The sequence below is a fragment of the Gracilinanus agilis genome, chromosome 2 (genome assembly GCF_016433145.1).
Source record: "Gracilinanus agilis isolate LMUSP501 chromosome 2, AgileGrace, whole genome shotgun sequence".
In the NCBI taxonomy this organism is placed as follows: Eukaryota; Metazoa; Chordata; class Mammalia; order Didelphimorphia; family Didelphidae; genus Gracilinanus; species Gracilinanus agilis.
The window spans coordinates 605,612,360-605,631,800 of NC_058131.1; the positions used below are offsets into that span (position 1 = coordinate 605,612,360).

Genomic DNA, 19,441 nt, shown 5'->3' on the forward strand with positions numbered 1-19,441 from the left:
AAAGCAGTCTCACCAGTCTCAGCATTCCAACACTCTTCTATGAACCAGAAGAGGTCCTTAACAGATGCTGTCTTCCACTGAAGACCTCAGCTGACTGAGGACCTTCTCCTTTTAAAGGGGTCACTTATGGATCACTTTCTGTGCCTCCCTCCTAATTTGCATGTCCAATCACAATAGATGATTCTCACAGTACTGTCTAGGGGGCAGTCACTTGATTCTGATTCGTCACCCACTCTAGCACACGTGGGTTATGGACTTCCCAGAATTAGAAGTGTTCTCACCTTTGGTGATTAAATCTAAATTTGGGCAGTATAGACTTAATGTAATTATCACAATGCTTATAGGGTTTATTTTTTTAACCCAAGTTTAGAGCTTTTTATTTGTTCCTATTAAAATTATTATTGAAATTTGGGTTAGATCATTCAACTAGTTCTGGATCTTTAACTATATTTTAGTTTAGTCCACATCCCTCCATTTTGTCAGCAAGGGTTACATGAAAGACTTTGTCAAAGATTTTATATATATATATACATATATATGTATATATATATACACATATATATATATACACATATATGTCATCATCCCCTTTAGAATGTAAACTCTTAGAGGGAAAGTACTTTCCCCCCTTATCTTTATACTTTTAGCACAATGCCTGGCACATAGTAGGTGCTTAATGAATGCTCATTGATAGATTTACTGAAGAAATGAGTGAATGAATGTCTGAGAAAATATTTATTAAGCACTTGTGTGCCACTGGATCTAAGGCATAAATGGAAAAACAAATCAGATTTTATTCTCAAGGACTTACATTCTAATGCATAGATAAATCATATAGATTTCACCTGAGAGTAAGATGTCCCATGTCCTTTAAGAGCAGAGCAGCAGGGGACAGCTAGGTGATTCAGTGGATTGAGAGTCAGACCTGGAGATAGGAGGTCCTGAGTTCAAATGTGACCTCAGATACTTCCTGGCTTTGAGTCCCTGGAAAAATCACTTAACCCAGTTGCCTAGCCATTACTACTCTTCTGCCTTAGGACCAATATACATTATAGATTCCAAGAAAGAAGGAAAGAGTTAAAAAGAGAGTGTAACAATAAAACAGAGGCAATCTATCTTCTTTAATGTCACTTCCATTGATAGCATCATATTCATTTCTGAAACTGAACCATCTGAGATAGTCAAGGAAACTTTGGTGTTGAAAATTTTCTTTTCCTGTTCTTCAGAAGAGGGGGAGAGGGCTGTAGCACCCAAAGGAACAGTTGCCAGTACCAATCTCAATACATTTTGGTCCCCTGAACAATGATCTAGTGGGTTGGACTAGAAGCAAAGTTCATAATGGTGGTGGTAGGGAGAGAGTTATTGCTGTTTTCTGGGTTCTTGGGCTTACTTGCTTATCAATGAGAGTTGATATTCAGTATTTTCATTGTTGTTGAGGCTGGAGGGTTTCTTTTCCTCAGGCATTTATCCCATGGATGACTTTCTGGGGAGGCCAGGCTGGAAACAGTATGGACAGACTATGAGGTGTTACTACTCCTGGGGGTTTTTGACTCAGGGACCTACCCTATTTCTACCTTGGTCTGAGGAGAGGCCATGGTTAAGGTGGTGGTAGTGGTGGTTTGACCCTCCTGGAACTGTTTCTCCTTCAGGATGCCCTATTGATTCAAGTGTACTGACTTTCTACCTCTGTGGGAAAGATAAATTATTTTTTTAAACCCTTAACTTCTGTGTATTGGCTCAGAGGTGGAAGAGTGGTAAGGGTGAGCAATGGGTGTCAAGTGACTTGCCCAGGGTCACACAGCTGGGAAGTGTCTGAAGCTGGATTTGGCAGAGATAAATTCTGAGAGCACAATGTCTATAGAATTCTCTTGCTCTCCTGCCTGACAGGTACCTTGTTTAAAAGGAAATAAATATAGTCTGGCATTATCTATTCTGATTGAATCACATTGGCTATTAGTGATCACCACATCTACTATCAAATACTCACAAATTGCCTAATAAAGTATTTTTAGGATTTTGTAGGAATAGAAGTTACAGTCCTTGTTCTATAATATAATATAAACTCTATCCTCTTGCCTTTTCTTAAAATCGAAGCCTTCCCTCCCTGCCACAGTTGTACTAAACTTGCCTTGTTCTTCCTGATAGTCCAAAGATCACTCACCAATTCTTATCTACTAGTCTCTTGATGGTTGTGGTTTGATCAGGTATTTCTTCTGGCTCTCCTGAGTTATCTTTGTCTGCCACTCCTGCCATTTGCCTTTCTCATTTCCACTACCAGTTCCTTCATCAGCTGGATTAGTCTTCTCTGAGACATGTGTACATTCTCTGAACACACTGGAATCAAATGATCTTGAATCAACTAGTGCTATCTGTGCATCTTTTGCCAGCTGTTTCTACTTTCTTATAACATGTGAAACAATGCACTCCTATTCTCCTTTTCAGTTTCTGGATCCCTGATAGCTTGGCTTTGTGGCTTCTATCCCCCCTCTAGAATGCCACAATTGAATCAAGAAATAAAGAAAACCTCATGGAGCGTGGGCTGGGATTCAGCTCTGAATGGTGATCTCCTTTCCTTATGAAGTCTTTATAGTGTCTCCCCCCTAGTTCTTCCTAGAGTCCTTTAGTTATAATGTTCTCTTGTTTACTCCTCCTCAGAGTAATTGGGGGCTCCAGTTACAATCCAGAAATACTCAGGATAGAGTCCACAAATTACTTGTAATATCTCAGGGAATTCTCCAAAAATGAGTCCCAGGACAGTAGATATTCTTGGGAACTTCTGGCATCTTCTCCCCCCACTCCCCCACCCGGTTACCATGCCAATGAGGACAGGAAGAAAAGTATTTTTGATTTGCTCCAAATCCCTTTTATCACTCCCATTAACCGAGCCTCATAGGGTTAACTTGCCCCAAAGCTGAAAAGCATCATCTTGTAAGCTTTCAGCCCATTTTTCTAACTTTTCCTTGTTTAGATTTTGAGCTTTTTGTTCAGATCATCTTCTCTGACATTTGCTTTTACAAAGGCATTTGCTGTGAGTGTGCCCAACATCTTGAACCCTAATTACAAAGAAAGAAGATATTATCACACCCACCAAAGCTCTAACTCAGCAATGGTGTATCCCAGCTGTACACAAAGCAGATGACACCCTTCATTCTCCTGTCCTGCCTTAGGGTAGGTAGCACTGTGTTTATAAGAATACCAACAGAGTCAAGTACCCTAGTGGGGAGACAACTCAGTTACCTTCTATCTACTTTGAACACATCTTGAGTATACCCTTACATGTACACAATGTCTCATTCTTGAGGGCAAGGAGGGGTTTTTTTCCTCTTCTGTTTTCCTGTGTATTTCCAATGTTCAGCACAGTGCTCCAGAGCAAGAACTTAATAAATGCTTGCAGATTGATTGATCTGGTCTCATTTTAGTCCTGAAGAATCAGAGAGCTTGTGAGTTTGTATGACTTGCCCATGGTCATTCTGGCAGTTAAAGCCTGGAGCCAATCCCAGCTCTTCTGATTTTCTGACTTGTGATACCTCCCTCAGACCACACTGCACTATGGGGCCTCCCTGGAATCATGAGAGCTCTTTCATCTTTATAACCTGCTTTTCTATGGGCTGGAGCTCTTCCTTTCAGGACAAGCAGATAAAAAAACAACATACTCAAACTGCAGAGGAGAGAACTTCCCTCCTCCTCTCCCTCTTTCTCCTCTTCCTTTTATTCTTCCTCCTCCTCCTCATTTTATCAAGTCCTGTCTCCTAATTCCCTTCAGCAGCCTGGCTAATAACTGTGGACCCCTGGAGAGTCACTTGGCAGCCGCTGCTGTTGTTGCCCCACAGACCACTCTGCAGCAGGCAGGGAAAGGCTTTTCTTCATGCTGTAAAACAGTGTGGAGAAAATCTGTTTAGGAATCTCTTAGGGAAGCTAGAGAGCCCTGTGGTAAATGTTCCCAGAGAACTGTGCTCTCTATTGCTTAGCATTCATTCACTTGATGGGTCTACAAAGTCTAGGGAGCAAGAAAAGAAGAATAGCTTTCCTCATCCTTGAAGCATCACTTTCCCCTCCTCACTCCCATCCTCGCTAGGGCTGGGCTCCACAGCTTTATGACTTCCTGCTTTCCCCAATCTGGAAAGAGAAGAATTAAGCCCAGTCTTTTGTTTTTGTAAATGCCTCTTTGCAAGCTAAACTTTGTGAGCATGCCTTTGGAGAATGAGCCCTAGACTTGGCATCTGAAAACCTGGCTTCATGTCTTGGCTCCAGCACTAGTTAGTGGTGGGATTTTTTGTGTAAACCATTTAGTTGATCTCAGCCTCATTAGCCCCATCTGTAAAATGGAGACAATAATACTTGCACTGTCTATTACAGAGAAAGGGTGATAGAGTGGATGGACAGCCAATTTTAGTCAGAAAAACCTGAGTTTAAGTTCCTTTCTGACATAAGCTAGTTGTGTGACTTTGGACCAGTCCTTTCTCTAAAGCTATTATTTTTTTTTAATTCTTACCTTCCATCTTAGAATCAGTTGGTTAGAAAGCAGAAGAACAGTAAGGGTTAGGTGATGGGGGTTAAATGACTTGCTCAAGGTCACACAGGTAGGAAGTGTCTAAGGCCATAATTGAACCCAGGACCTCCCATCTCCAGGTCTGGCTCTCTAGCCACTGAAGTCATCTAGCTGCCCATGGCTCTAAAACTATTCTAAGGTGTGGAGAAAGCACTGATTGGCCCTGGTAGAACTCATCCAAGAACTTGCTCTACCAGTTAGATTACAAATATTGTCCCAATCTAGAGGCTTAAGGTAAGGAATGAATGAGACCTCAAATATGATGTCACTTGGTAACTTTAGCTCTTGTCTAAGTGTAAATTATTCTTAGGATGATGGTATTATTATTTTGGGTCAACAGGTAAGAAAAATGAGGTACTGAGAGGTGTTTGATTTTATCTAAGGGTTAACAGCAAAGAGCAATCAGGAGCTTTGGTTATCATTTTAGCTATTTTTTATAGAGTTAGTAAATTCACATTTAGAATGACTGTCCTTCCTATTGCTGTGGATGGCTGCTTTCAAGGGTGCCCAAATGAAAGAAGTAATAAATTAATTCTGAAGGTTGATAATTTTAGTTCTTGGAAGCATAGCATCATCATTTTTTCTCCTTAATGATAATATTGGCAGGTCTCTGTGTTTATTTGTGCTTGGGCACATAGAAGGAATGCTATTTCCAGCAATAAAAATTTTCAAGTACATATATACATATGTATGTACATATATATAAATTTTAGATTTAATTTAATTTTTTACTTTTTCCATGATTACACAATTCTTCTTGTCTCCCTCCCCTTTTCCCTCCCCCCTCCCAGAGTTCACAGGCAATTTCATTGGGTTATACATGTCTTATTACTCAGAAACTATTTCCATATTATTATTTGTAATAGAGTAATCTTTTAAAATCAAACCTCCCAATCACATACCCATATAAATAAGTGACAAATCATATATTTTCCTACTGGATTTCTACTCCATAGTTCTTTATCTAGGTCAGTGATTCCCAAAGTGGGCGCCACTGCCCCCTGGTGGGTGCTGCAGCAATCCAGGAGGTGGTGATGGCCACAGGTGCATTTATCTTTCCTATTAATTGCTATTAAAATTTAAAAAAAATTCATTTCCAGGGGCGCTAAGTAATATTTTTTCTGGAAAGGGAGCAGTAGGCCAAAAAAGTTTGGGAACCACTGCTCTAGATGTAGATAGCATTCTTTCTCATAAGTCCCTCAGAGTTGTCCTGGATCATGGCATTGCTTTTAGTAGCAAAGTCAATCACATTTGATCCTCCCACAATGTTTCAATTTCTGTGTACAGTGTTCTCATGCTTCTGCTTATTTAATACTCTCTGTATTAGTTCATGGAGGCCTTTCCAGTTCTTATAGAAATCAAGCAGTTCAACATTCCTTATAGCACAATAGTATTCCATCATCATCAGATACCACAATTTGTTCAGCCATTCCCCAATGGAGGGACATCCCCTCATTTTCCATTTGTATAACTATAAACAGTTTTGTACAAACAGAACCTTTCCCATTTTTTTTATCTCTTTGGGATACAAATCCAGTAGTGGCATTGCTAGATCAAAGGACATGCATTCTTTTAACGCCCTTTGGGCATAATTCCAAATTGCCCTCCAGAATGGTTGAATCAAATTACAATTTCACCAGCAGTGTGTTAGTGTCCCAATTTTGCCACATCCCCTCCAACATTTATTATTTTCCTTTACTGTTACATGGGCCACGCTGCTAGATGTAAGGTAGTACCTCATAGTTGTTTTGATTTGCATCAAATATGTTTTTTGTTAGCTTTTCCTCCCCCTTCAACAAACATTCATCAAAGGTCAATTGTGTGAAAATATCTGTTCTTGGGCTGGGAGAGTTAGAAAGTTTAAATGAGACACTCTTTTTGGGGGTGGGGCTGATGGGGGAAAAGGGTAATATTTATGACAGAATTACCCTTCTTCCACAAAGGACCTTGGGATACTTGAAGATTTCATTTGATCCTTACAACAATTCTGGTAGGTGCTATTATTATTCTCATTTTATACTTGAGGAAACTCAGACAAATAGAAGTTAAATGATTTGCCCAGGACAAATCAGCTAATAAGTGCACCATTTGAACTCAATTCTTCCTGACTCCATGTCCAGTGCTCTATTCACCGAACCACCTAGTAGCCCAAGGTAAGGTACAGTTGCTTATGGCACGAATGCTGGAAGGGACTGTTACCCTTCACCTCTCCACTGTGCCTGAGGACATTTCTCCCATGACCTGCCCTTCTGCCCAGCAGCCTAATGGGACCACTTCCTCCCTACCTATCTGGGGCAAGGGGGTGGCTCATATGTGTTGTGAAGATGCAGTTTGGGTACTCAGGCTCTAAAAGGTTTGCCATCACTGGCCTAGCTCTTACTTGTCTTCTGTCTTAGAACTGATACTTAGGGCGGATTCTAAGACAGCAGGTAAAGGTTTAAAAAAAACCCCAAAACAAAAAGTAATAGCCACTTCTCACTATTCAACCTTCCCTTTATAACAAAAGAAATTGTTGAGCAGAAACAACTGAGAGAGCAATGGTGTCTGGCATTCTGCCTCCAACAGCCTTCCACCTCTATACCAAGAAGTGGTAAATGTATTTTATTCTCTCATCTTCATGACCAGAATAGGTAAATACAAATAATCTGAGTTCAACTTCCTTTTAGTCCAAAAATAACATTTCATGAATATTGTTGTGTCAGAAATGTAATTTTTGTTATTTGCCTTGGTCTCAGATCAAATATTTCTTTAGAAAAAGCCTCAGTGATTCCTTCTGTCATCAATTTCCTCATTTAAGTAAATTAAACTTCTTTTCCTTTATTAAGTCAAATTCCATTAAATTATTTCAACGCACATTTATAAAGTACCTACTATATACCTAGTACTATGCTATCGAAGCCCCCAAAATACAAAGACAAAAAATAGAAAAGTCCCTGCCCTCAAGGATCTTATAATTTACTGGGGTGGTGGTGGTGGGGCTAATATATACAAAAGGAAATGAATATATTATATACTAAAAGTAATTCCAAAAGTAAGATTGTGCTATTTCCTAGGGGAATGAAGAAATTTAATCTTTTTCTGCTCACCTATTTAGAATCAGTGGTCTATAAACTTTTTTTGATTGTACATCTTTATCAGTAAACAACAAACAAAAAGCAAACCTTTGTGGATATGCTAGTATGTTATGTACTTGCACAGCTGAGTTGGGATTAGGTTATAACTAGGGATGAACTAACAAATGTTTTACAACCAGCTTTCAGAATATGTGTGTGTATACAAGATATATTTTAAAGTTTAATCTCCATTATTAGTATTTCTTCCTTCACTTAGGTCTGAAAGTCAATAAAACAATAGAACAAGCTTTAATTTGTAGAGTTTATGTATTTTTCTTTTTTCTTAAACCCTTACCTTCCTCCTTAGGATCAATATTATGTATTGAGTCCAAGTCAGAAGAGTAGTAAGGGCTAGGAAATGGGGGTTAAGTGACTTACCTAGGGTCACACAGGACCTCCCATCTCTAGGCCTGGCTATCAATCCACTGAGGTACCTAGCTGCCCCGAGTTTATGTATTTACCAGATGTAAATGCACTCTGAAAATTTAATAATCAGCTCCTACAGCTAAGTTCACTCTACCCTTAGCTATAACTGCTTTGAGGAGCATGGTATAGGGGAGGAAAAACTGGGTGTTTTCACTGTGCACAGATGGAGGTAGAGTTGGGGAGTATTGCTCTGTAATCAGCAAATAGTAGGTATAGTTTTATTGCCCCATTATTGAATATGGTGGGGATGGTGGGATGAGACCAGTCTTCTCTCTTTTTGATTGGTTGATTACACGACTTGGGGTCAAGTTGTAGTCCCCTATGCACTGTTCCATGGCCCCCACTGTATAAATTCAGGGGATATGAATTTAAGTCTTGGATTCTTCCACTTTTAAACTTGTTGGGCACCAGTTTCTCAAACAGTAAAAGAAGGTTGTTTGACTAGATGTCTTAAAAGAATATTTGTTCCAACCTAAAATCCTGATTCTTAGTCTTCTTAATTATTAATTATATGACTTCTGGCAAAGGCTTTCAGGATCTGTTTCCTTATTAAAACAAACAAGAGCAGTGAACTAGATTTAAGAGAATGCAGGAGCTTTAAGAAACCTTAGCTATCATCTAGTCCAGGGGTTTTTAACATTATGGACCTCTCTGCCATTTAGTAAAGCCTATGGACCCCTTCTCAGAATGTCTTTAAATGTGCTAAAATACATAAAGGACAGCTAGGTGACACAGAGGATTGGGCCTGGAGTCAGAAAGATCCAAGTTCCAAATTGACACTAGACAGTTACTAGCTGTGAGACCCTGTGCAAGTCATTTAACCCTGTCTGCCTCAGTTTCTTCATTTGTAAAATGAGCAGGAGAAGGACATGGAAAACTACTCCAGTATTTTTGCCAAGAAAAACTCAAATGGAGTCACAAAGATTTGGGCATGACCAGAAATGACTGAACAACAATAAAATATATAGTATTATATTAGAAGCCGATTATATTGGCATAAAGATATAATTTTTCTTCCATCTAAATTAATGGATCCCCTGAAATCTCTAAGGGTCCATTAACCTCAGGTTGAGAACCTCTGATCTAATCCAATCACCTAATTTTATAGAAGAAACTGGGCCCCAGAGAGGCAGATTGCCTTGCCTTATATCATACAACTTGGTCATATCAGACCCAGGTCCAGAATCCAGAACTCCCAAGTTCAACTCTAGTGTTCTTTCTTTTCTGCCACTGTGCTTTTGACTAGGTCTGTTCTAGTTCTAGAATTTAATCATTCAGGACTATGTTTCTAAGCCATCTTGTCCATTTGGGGACTTAATCATACAATGTCTGTAAGCCAGAAGGTATGGTAACACCCAGAGACATTTGCTCAGATGTCCCAGCCAGCCCAAAATAGCAGCAAGGAAGGATGCAGGGGTTGGTTAGGGAGCTCAGAGTCCAGCACTAGGCTGAAGTGGAGCATTCTAAGTCATGAGGCACCATGAGGCTGCTGCTGTCCAGAAGAGGCTCTGTTTATTTGGTTTGCTCAGGATTTTCCAATGATTGTGTTAGTAGCAACTAACCACTCCTTTTCTTCTTTCCTCCCTTTTTCTTCCAGGACCTTATGAGGCTTCTGAAAAACCCAATCAAACAGTCTCCTCGTCTGTGCCAAATCAGTGGGAGCAGCAGAGGAAAAGGGGCAGCATCACTTCCTCGCTGAAAATGGAGCAGCAGAGCAGTGCTGGGAAGAGCAGGAAATCCAAAAAGTTTCGTTCTATTTCTCGGTCCCTGATTCTCTGCCATGCCAAAAGCAGTGATGATGGATCGAGTCCTGATGAGAAATGCACCGACCCCTTTGAGATAACTGCAGACTATGCCCAGGAGGGATCTTTCCACTGCCCTGGGCAACTGGCAGACACATCAGAAGCAGAGCCAGGCATTCTTGATCTAGCTCTGGGCTCCAAGGCTACACAGCTTCATACACCAATGAATGACCGTGGCAAGAACCCCAGGCGAAAATGCTTTATTAAGGTATGTTCAGTGCCTGTCAGTCCCAACAAAGCATCAGTGAGATTTCTGAGCTTTAAAATCTCTGGGCTAGTTTCTTAAAAAAAAAAATCAGGAATCCAGATGTTCTATCGGAAAGGGGGGAAAAAGCATCAATTTTATGGATGTATATATTAGGGACAAAAATAAATCAGTCAGAATAGAGACTGGAGACTTATCTTGCTTCACTCCAGAGGGGAGTAATCTTACCAGGGGCTAGAATATGCAGGGCTGCAGACTTAGGATCAACATAGGATAGAACTTAAAGATAATTGTCTTATGATATAAGGAATTGCTTGTAAGGAAGTGAATTTCCTTTTACTGCAGTGAAATGAGGAATGGATGGATGGCTAATTATCCGGGACATTGTGCTTTGTCCATCAAAGGCTTGGATGAGGTGACTTTGCAGAACCTCAGGGTTTGAAAGGATCTCAGAGATCACCTAGTCCAACCTTATTAAAATAGAAAGCCTCTCAGTCACATCCCTGACATCCCTCTACTTGAAGACCTCCAGTGGAGTGGAGCCCACTACCTCCATATTCCGCTTTGGGGCAGCTCTATTAGGAAGTTTTTCTTCTCATCAAGTTCAAGCCTGTCTCTCTGTGAGTTTCACCTATTGCTCCCAGGTCTGCCCTCTGGTGCCAAGCATAACCCTTCATATTTGGAGACAGCCTCAATGGTCCTTTCCAGGTCAAGGAATTGATGATTGACTGTAGCAGTGAAGAACAGTATTGGTACTGAATCAATGTCCTTGTTAAATACTCTTGACTGTTTGATGGCTTCAAGGAAACACTATGTCTCGATTGCCTTGCCAATATAAGACAGTTATGATTGGACCTGGATCCTGGGCAAGGATTGTTTTAATTGTTTTTCTTTTTGTCTCTTCAGCACTAAAGGCAATGCCTGGCATACAGTAGGGGCTTAATATATTCCTGTGGGATTGAATGTAATTGATTCTTTAAGGTACTTAATGTGTTATTATGTGATTGAATTTAATTGAACTCATTATTATCATTATAGAGCTGCTGGTGAGATGTAAAATGCATTTTAATTTATAGACATGCACTTACAAATTTAATTAAGGCAGGCCATTTCACATAAATCAAAAATATTATTAAACTTATAGAGTTTACTGAGAAAAAAAATGATACCTTGCCTTGTTTTTCCTTTCAAATGAGATAAGGTTTGTAAGGTATCTAATAACCACAGTGTACTATATAAACTTGTTGTTACTGGTATGACAATGGCTCCCTGGGGGCAGGGGCCTTGTTTTTGTTTTCTTCATGTTTTCATTCATTAGCACAGTGTCTGGCACATAGTACACCTAAGAAATATTTATTAAAAGGGGCAACTAAGTAGCACAGTGGATAGAGTGCCAGGCCTGGAAGTGGGAAGACATGGGTTCAAATTTGGCCTTAGACACTTTCTAGTTGTATGACCTTGGACAAGTCACTTACTCAAAATTGCCAGCCCTTAGAATCAACACTTACTCTGCCTTACTATCAATTCTAAGACAGAAGGTAAGAGCTTAGGGGAAAACTATTCCCCAAACCTCAATGAACTATTGATTCTATGGCAATGTTACTGATAATAGCTAACTTTCTTCCTTGCCATTTCTCTTGGAAAATATAACAATACTGAGAGCTTGGTTTGTTTTTTAAATCTGAGGAGTTCCATTTTTTTAGCCTTTTTCTTCTTCTTGAGAGCAGAAAATAATAGTGACCTACTGAAGAGAAAATAGCCTTGAAGCCAGAATGCCCTGGAAGAATTCAAATCTTGCCTCCAACATAGAATGGCTATATTGGAAAATCATGCAACCCTTCAGCACTCTTGGCAACTCTCTAAGACTCTAAGTTGCAGAGAAGTTCTGATGTACATTGATAGGGGTGTTTCTTCACTTGAGATTTCCTCATACTAATAAAATCACAGGGCTTTCTCCTCCCTTCTGCCTGATTTTATTTTTTAAAGAGAAATTTCATCATTTAAAAACTATACCTGTATGATCATAGACAATTCATATAACACAGCAGTGTCTCAGTTTTCTAATTTGTAAAATGAAGGAGTTTGATTACCACATTTTAAAAGCCACCTACAGCTCTAAATTTCTATAAAATTCTACAAGGTTAAAGCTAGAAGAAATTGTAAAGATCATTTACTGCCATTCATATTAGACTTCTTCCTTTCATATTCCATCCAACTCCCCGGCAGTCACAGACATCTGGATCTCCCCTGAAGACATGCTATCCTTTGATGTCCTCTCATGGCTCTCTGGCTCATGAGGATAGATGTAGAAAGGTTTCTTGTTTATAATTGCCACTTTTGAGCTCTCCTCATACCAACTTCACTCCCTTTTTTTAGCTACTTTTTCTTTGACTTTCAACCCATTCAGATTTTATTTTCTGTTCTCTACCAACCAACATTTCCCCCCCACTCCCCTCCACCCACATTTTCCCTCTAGTCTTTCCTTCTATCTCACTTATACTTGGGAAATTGGGCTTACATGTTGATGTCTTCTGAAAGACTCTTGCCTCCCAGTTCAACCTCTTTAGTTCCTGTGATCTGTGCCATCACTCCATGGCAGCCATAGACAGGGATAGACATACCTTTGACATCTTTCTCTCCTACAAATTGATCTACTCCCACAGTCCATAATGCTGAATTTTGTACATTTCAACATGATGTCCTGTCCTGCTGGCTTTCTCTGTGTCTCAACCTTCCTAAATACATTCTGTGTCCTCATAGCAACCTCTAGAGACTCTTCCCAAGGCAATTATGTCTGATATGGTCCTCTTTTCCATTTTACATTCATGACCTTTTAGTTAATCAACTCAAGTTTACACTGTCATCAGCTATTGAATTCCTTGCCCCACTGACTTACAGACTCATCTTTTTCCAGAATTCTTCCCTGCCACTGTAGGTAGAAGGTATCTCTTCTTTGACTTTAATGAAGGCACACAAACATACTGGCTGGATCCACCACCAGTTTGTTATATAAGCTCAGCCTTGACATACCAAACATTTTGAATTGGAACCACTGACTATGTCATTCCTCACAATGACTGTTTGAAAACTTCTCTTTTTGTCAAGTCATCTATATTTCTACTTCTCCACTCTCTCAGCAGAGATCCTCGCCTTATATTTCAAACTGTGGTGAGCTTTCTTCTAGCCCTAATTCCCCAATTCTAATAACCTCCAAATCATTCCCCATCTCCTACTCATTTGCTCCAGGTTCAGAGGATAAGGTAACCTTGACCAAAGCACTCTTCTTGTGGCCTTGACCTTATTCCCTCCCATATCCTCATGAAGCTTCTTCCTTTGGCCATTTCCCCTCTTCCTACTTTTTAACTTTCTTATTAGCTCATTTCCTGCTTCCTATAAAGATGTCAAGATTCCTCCTGTCTAACAAACTTTCAATTGATTCTACAATCCTCTGAAGCTATGATAGTATAATTTTCCTTCTTTTCACAATACTGGGGCTAGGGTAGGGTGGAAGAATTATTTGTACTTATTGTTTCCACTTTTTTTGGCTTCCATTCATTTTTGAATGCTTTGCAACATGACTTTCATTCCCACTAGTAAACTGCAACTTTACCCTCAAAGCAAGCAGTGATCTCTTTTTACTGAATGTCTTGTTGGACAGTCATTTTTTAGTCATGTTCAACTCTTTGTGAACCCATTGGGGGTTTTCTTGGCAAACATACTGGAGTGCTTTGCTGTTTTTTTAGGTGAGGAAATTGAGGCAAACGAGGTTAAGTGACTTGCCCAGGGTCACACAGCTAGTAAATGTCTAAGGCTTGAACTCAAGAAGATGAATTTTCCTGAATCCCTGGCACTTTATCCACTGTACCACCGAGGTACCCCTATATTTTGGCTTAAAGATCTTATAGCCATCTTAAACTCAATATGTGCTAAACTGAATTAATCATCACCCCAACTCTTCATTCTTTCTAGCTTTCTATTATTTTTGAGAGTACCACTTTCTCTCTCTCAAGTCACCCAGACTTGAAACCTGGATGCCATCCTTAACTACTCACTCTCTTTCACTCCTCCTCCCTATCTCCATTCTCTTCTCAAGGTTTGTCTATTTTCTCCTTGTAACATCTCTTTTATGTTCTCCTCTCTTCTGACACCATTGCTCTTCTGGTGCAGGACCACATAACTACAGGCCTGGCCTATTGCCAAAGCTTGTTTCTTGGTCTCCTTGAGCTTCCTACTCTAGTCTCTCCTCAGCCATCACTGATCTTCCTAAAGTGCAGGTTGAACCATGTCAGTCCCTCACCCTCAATCAATAAACTCTAGTTACTTCCTATAACTTCCAAAATCAAGCCAAAAATCTTCTGTTTGGTGTTCAGTGTCCTTCATAACTTGCCCTCCAACATCCCTATCTTCTCCCCTTCCCTCCTTTCCAGTCTTCCAACTTTTTTCTGAACCACTTAATCTGCAAACCGGGACTCCTTGGTATTCTTCTTCTAAGGCACTCCCTCTCCCAACTCTATGCATTTCCCCTAGCTTTTCTCCAACCCTATATTGCTCTATTTCCTCATCTTTGCCTCCTGACTCCTTTGGCTTTGACTCCTAGAGGAGGAATCCTATCTTCTATAGGAAATCTTAACAATGGATCTCTCTTAATTATGGTGCCTTCCCTCTGTTGATTATTTCTAATTTCTTCTGTCTATATCTTGTTTGTATATATAAGTAATTGCATGTCATTTCCCCCACTAGGCTATGAGCTCCTTTAGTGTATAGACTTACCCCCCCTCCTTTCCCTTCTTCATATTTCCAATACTTAGCACTGTGCCTGGCACATAGTAAATACCAAAAAAAAAAAAATGTTTATCGACTGAATGACTGACTTTATCATCAAATCCAATTTTTCAGTCATTATCAATCATTACTCTCCTTGCTTTTCTACAGCATTTCACACTATAGATTATCTCCTTTTCTACACTTATCCACCCCTGAGGATTAATGAGATTGTTTTATGGTTATCTTCTTCTCTTTCAGATCTAGTTTTCTCCATCTGCATTTCATGTTTATCATTCATGTCCTACTACCTGTGTATGAATGTAAATCATGGCTCTGTGCAGGGCTCATTCTTCTTCTCTCCCAATAAAAGGGCATCTTAACCTTTTTGTGTTTATCATGGACTCAGGAGTATACTAGAGCCAATTTACCCTGGCTCGAGAGCTGATGGTTAACTTTTCAGTGTGTACATTTATAACTTGGAAATTAATAAACTCTACAGGTCAGAACTTGATTTATTTTATTGACTGTCTAGGCTTAATGTGCTAGAGAAAATGTTGATAATGTAGACCAAACTTAAGAGCATACCTTGTATTTTCTGAAAGTTAATTGTTAGAGCTTTACCAGCAAACCCCTACACGTACCTCTTTGGATTCTTTCGAAGCCTATGAACCCCTTCTTTGAATAATGTTTGCGGATTATATTAATGATTGAAGGAAATACTACATTTCAGTTAGAGGTTATTTTTAGTTAAGTCATTAATTAAAAGTTGAAATTAAAGGAATATCTTTTTATTTACTGTTACAACTGGATAATTTATATTTCCTGAACAAATGCCAGCTCACAGTGGGAAATGTTTTCTGGGTGGCCTAGGAAAGCAAACTTGATTTAAAACAAACAAAAAATTCCCAAAAAACCTCCAGGAGGGAGTGAGGGCTTAGTGATAGTGAAGAGAATTAGAGTAAAGAGAACAGAATTCAAATCTTGACTATCTGTCTGGTCTAGGATGAGTCACATCTTTCAGATGTCTTAGGAAGAAGAATCTGTTTCTTTTCTTTTTTGGAAATTCTTCATGGATAAACCCACGGAGCACATACATAAAAATTGCAGCTCTCACTTCTATATAGAAGGAGAGCTTGATTAATGAAGTCTGCATATAATTTTCTGGATTTACTATTTGTCAATAGTTTCAGCTTTCTTTCTCTCTAGATTTCCCCTTACAACTTCAAGTAAGTGGTAACAGCACTAATTTGAATTTCATCTAACTGTGTGAATTAACTTCAGCTATCCAGTAATGATAGTAACTCAAATATTCCTTCAATTTTCAGCTTTTTAAATGAAGAAACGAAAATATCTTGTCTTTTAAACTTTTAATGAGTTCTCAAGGGTTAAAGATTAAGAATATTTCTCTGGATTTTAATTTCTCAACTAGTTGACTGAAATTAATATCTATGTCCCTGAGCACTCAGTCCCATCCCTCTGTGGTTCATTCGTTTATCCATTCATTAAACAAATATTGAGAGACAGTTTTATTAATCTGAGCTAGCCACATTCATTTATTCATGAATTTAGATGAGTAATTCTTCCTTTCTGGGTTAAAATATCAGCACCTTTCCTTTACTTAAAAAAAAAAGATTTCCAGCAGCAAAAAGTTGACCAGCTGAGGTGACTGTGAAGTTGACACAATTAAACAAGGGAATAGGTATAGATCAGGGACAGTACTGAAAGGGGAGGTGGTAGGGTATCAAAGACAAACTTCAATCGTTTTTCTATGGCTCGGCCTGATAGGATTCTAAAGGTACTTGTAACAATCTGTTCTTTTATTTGGTAGTTGTGAATGAGGCTCAATATTGGCATCATGGGATTATATGAAATTTAAAGTAAAAAAGTTGAAGTAATCTGTGAAGGAAGTTAGAGGGACTGACAATAAAAAAAAGCCAGCAACTAGAACAATGAATCCCTTTATTCAGATGCAGCCTGATTTTCCTGTGACTTGCATATGCCCACAAATACACTATAGGACTGGGAGAGTGTGGCTGGTTATTTCATACTGGAAATATAGTCATAAACGTAGGACCTTTGCCCACTGGGCAGAATCGGCACTGTCTGGTAAAGGGCAAGCCCATTGTGTGGGTGGAAATTCCTTTTCAAACCCACCTGATTTTAAAGTCATAGTTTGGCAGGATATATTAGATGAAGAAATCCAACTTGTTTCCAATGAGCAGCAGAGTAGCTAGAGTACCAGATAGGGTACTAGAGCCCCCAGGATCATAAATGTTTTGTTAGGACAAAATTTAGTCACCTTTTACAAACCACAACAGATCTGACGGAAACACAGACTTCTTTCCCCTTTTCAATATGTCACTCAAGTCACTTTCATATGCTTAATTAAGTGACTCACTGTCTTAGTGCTGCCAACACAAAGTACCAATTTATTCCATTTCAAGTTTAGTGTATATTCACGGTGAGACTCAGGCTGAGGACACAGGATTCACTGTCCTCTAGTGGTGCCATGGTTACACTCCCTTGAAAACAATATCTGGAAAGAGAAATTTGGAGAATCTCTCTCTCTCTCTCTCTCTCTCTCTCTCTCTCTCTCTCTCTCTCTTTTTCTCTCTCTCTCTCACTCTCTCTCTTCCTCTCTCTCTCTCTCTCTCTCTCTCTCTCTTTCTCTCTCTCTCTCTCTCTCTCTCATTCTTGCTCTCTTTCCTAGAAATGTATAATATGAAAATTAAAGGAAAAGGTATTATAGAATCAGCCAAGATAAAACTATTCTAGTATGCCATATATTTGGCAGGACTCAAAAGGATTAAATCATTACTCCCATTACACACTGGACTGGTAAATGGAAATGCACTTTGGTTCCAAATTAAGCACTGCCCTACCAGCCAGCACCTCTACAGAAAAGTCACTGGAGTTAACATCCTAAAATCAACAGGAAAAAAGAAACAAGCTTGTTTAGGGTTATTGGGAGAGGAAAAGGATGAGTAGCTTTGTGCCATGAGGAGAACAGGAATAGATGGGAAACCACTATGGGGAGTTCTGGGCAGATTGAGAGAAGGGTAGGGAGGGGCACTGTGAGGCTAAAGGTAGAGAGGAAGGGGCCCCAGGAAGCAGGAATTCAAACTTCAAAATTTTTCAAGCTGTATCAACACAGGGAAATTTTATTTTGGGGTTTTCAACCTGGAATTGACTTCATCTTTATGACTTCCATCTCTTCTCTTTTTTCTAGATCTATTATTTCATCTATAGAAGGAATTTCCAATGAGGAAACTTTTCCTATCAATACAGATCCATAACTTCTAGTTATATTTAGCATATCCTGGGATGTGGAGACATATGCTTTAACTGGGGTCGTATAATTATACAGGATTTGAACTCCATCCAAGGTCTGGACAGTAGGCATCATGGCTTCTTTGGACCCTTAAAATGTTAAAATGTTCTGTGGAACTAAGGAGATTGTCCTAATCATTTGGCACTTGAGTCACCATGAAGTGGAGAGTGAGTTCTATAACCTTTCTTCTTGAAACAGTAAATAGAGTCTAATGGGAAGTTACTGAATCAGAGAGGATAATTTCACATTGCCATAGCAATCTAAGGCTTATAAAGCATGTGGCTCTGGTGAAGCAGGTAGTTCCTATGTGGTTGTCATTGTTCAGTTGCTTTTCATTCCTGTCCAACTCTTTGGGACCCCATTTGGGGTTTTCTTGGCAAAGATTTTGGAGTGGTTTGCCATTCACCCAGCTAATAAGTGTGTAAAGGCCAGATTTGAATTCAAGTCTCCTTGATTCAAGGCTTGGCACTCTATCCACTGTACCACCTAGCTGCCTATATCCATTTTGCAGATGAGAAAATGGAGACAAGAGATATATAGTTCCTACTTGTCCAAAGTTACTTCATAATTAATAAGCCACAGAGTTGAAACTCCAAACTGGGTCCTCCAACTCAAAATCCAGTGTTCTTCCATTATACCATACTGTCTCTACTAAAATTTTTTATCTTTGGAGTTTATCTATTTTTAGATTAACTTAGTTAGTTAACATGTTAACTTTAGAAAGTGACAGGGACTCAAACAATAGTTTTACAATTCATGATTATACAACATGATTATACAACAGTTTTATAATTCATGATTATAGCCCTATGTAGGTAGGATTGAATGTTTCTGAGGCAGCTAGGCAGTAGTGGATAGAGCATGTTGGACATAGAGTCAGGAAGACCTGAGTTCAAATCTAGCCTGGCACATTACCTATGTGACCCTGGGCAAGTCATTTAGCCTTTATTTGCTTCAGTTTCCTCAACTATAAAAGGGGAGTAAATAGTACCTACTCTCAGGGTTATTATGAAGATCCAATGAGATATACTCGTAAAGTACTTAACACAGTACCTGGCACATAGTAGACACTGTGAAAATGCTTACCCCCCCCCCTTTTTGTTGGAACTTTGTTTCCTGGTATAAGCATATCCTATATTTTACTTCAATTTCCTGGGCTCAAAACTAATTTCATCCTTCATTACAGTAAATAAATTAATTGTGAACCTTCTTTAGGAGAATATCTAGTGTTGATCAAATTTAGAAATAATA

At 39.2% G+C, this 19,441-nt stretch overlaps 1 protein-coding gene across 1 annotated transcript in view; it reads left to right on the forward strand.

The window, feature by feature from the left end:
* Positions 1–19,441, forward strand: part of IL16 (interleukin 16) — a 168,749-nt gene that overhangs the window by 39,840 nt on the left and 109,468 nt on the right. The window contains exon 2 of the mRNA XM_044662513.1: positions 9,686–10,098. Within this exon, the coding sequence (XP_044518448.1) occupies positions 9,686–10,098 (413 nt within the window). The remainder of the gene's footprint in view (positions 1–9,685; positions 10,099–19,441) is intronic.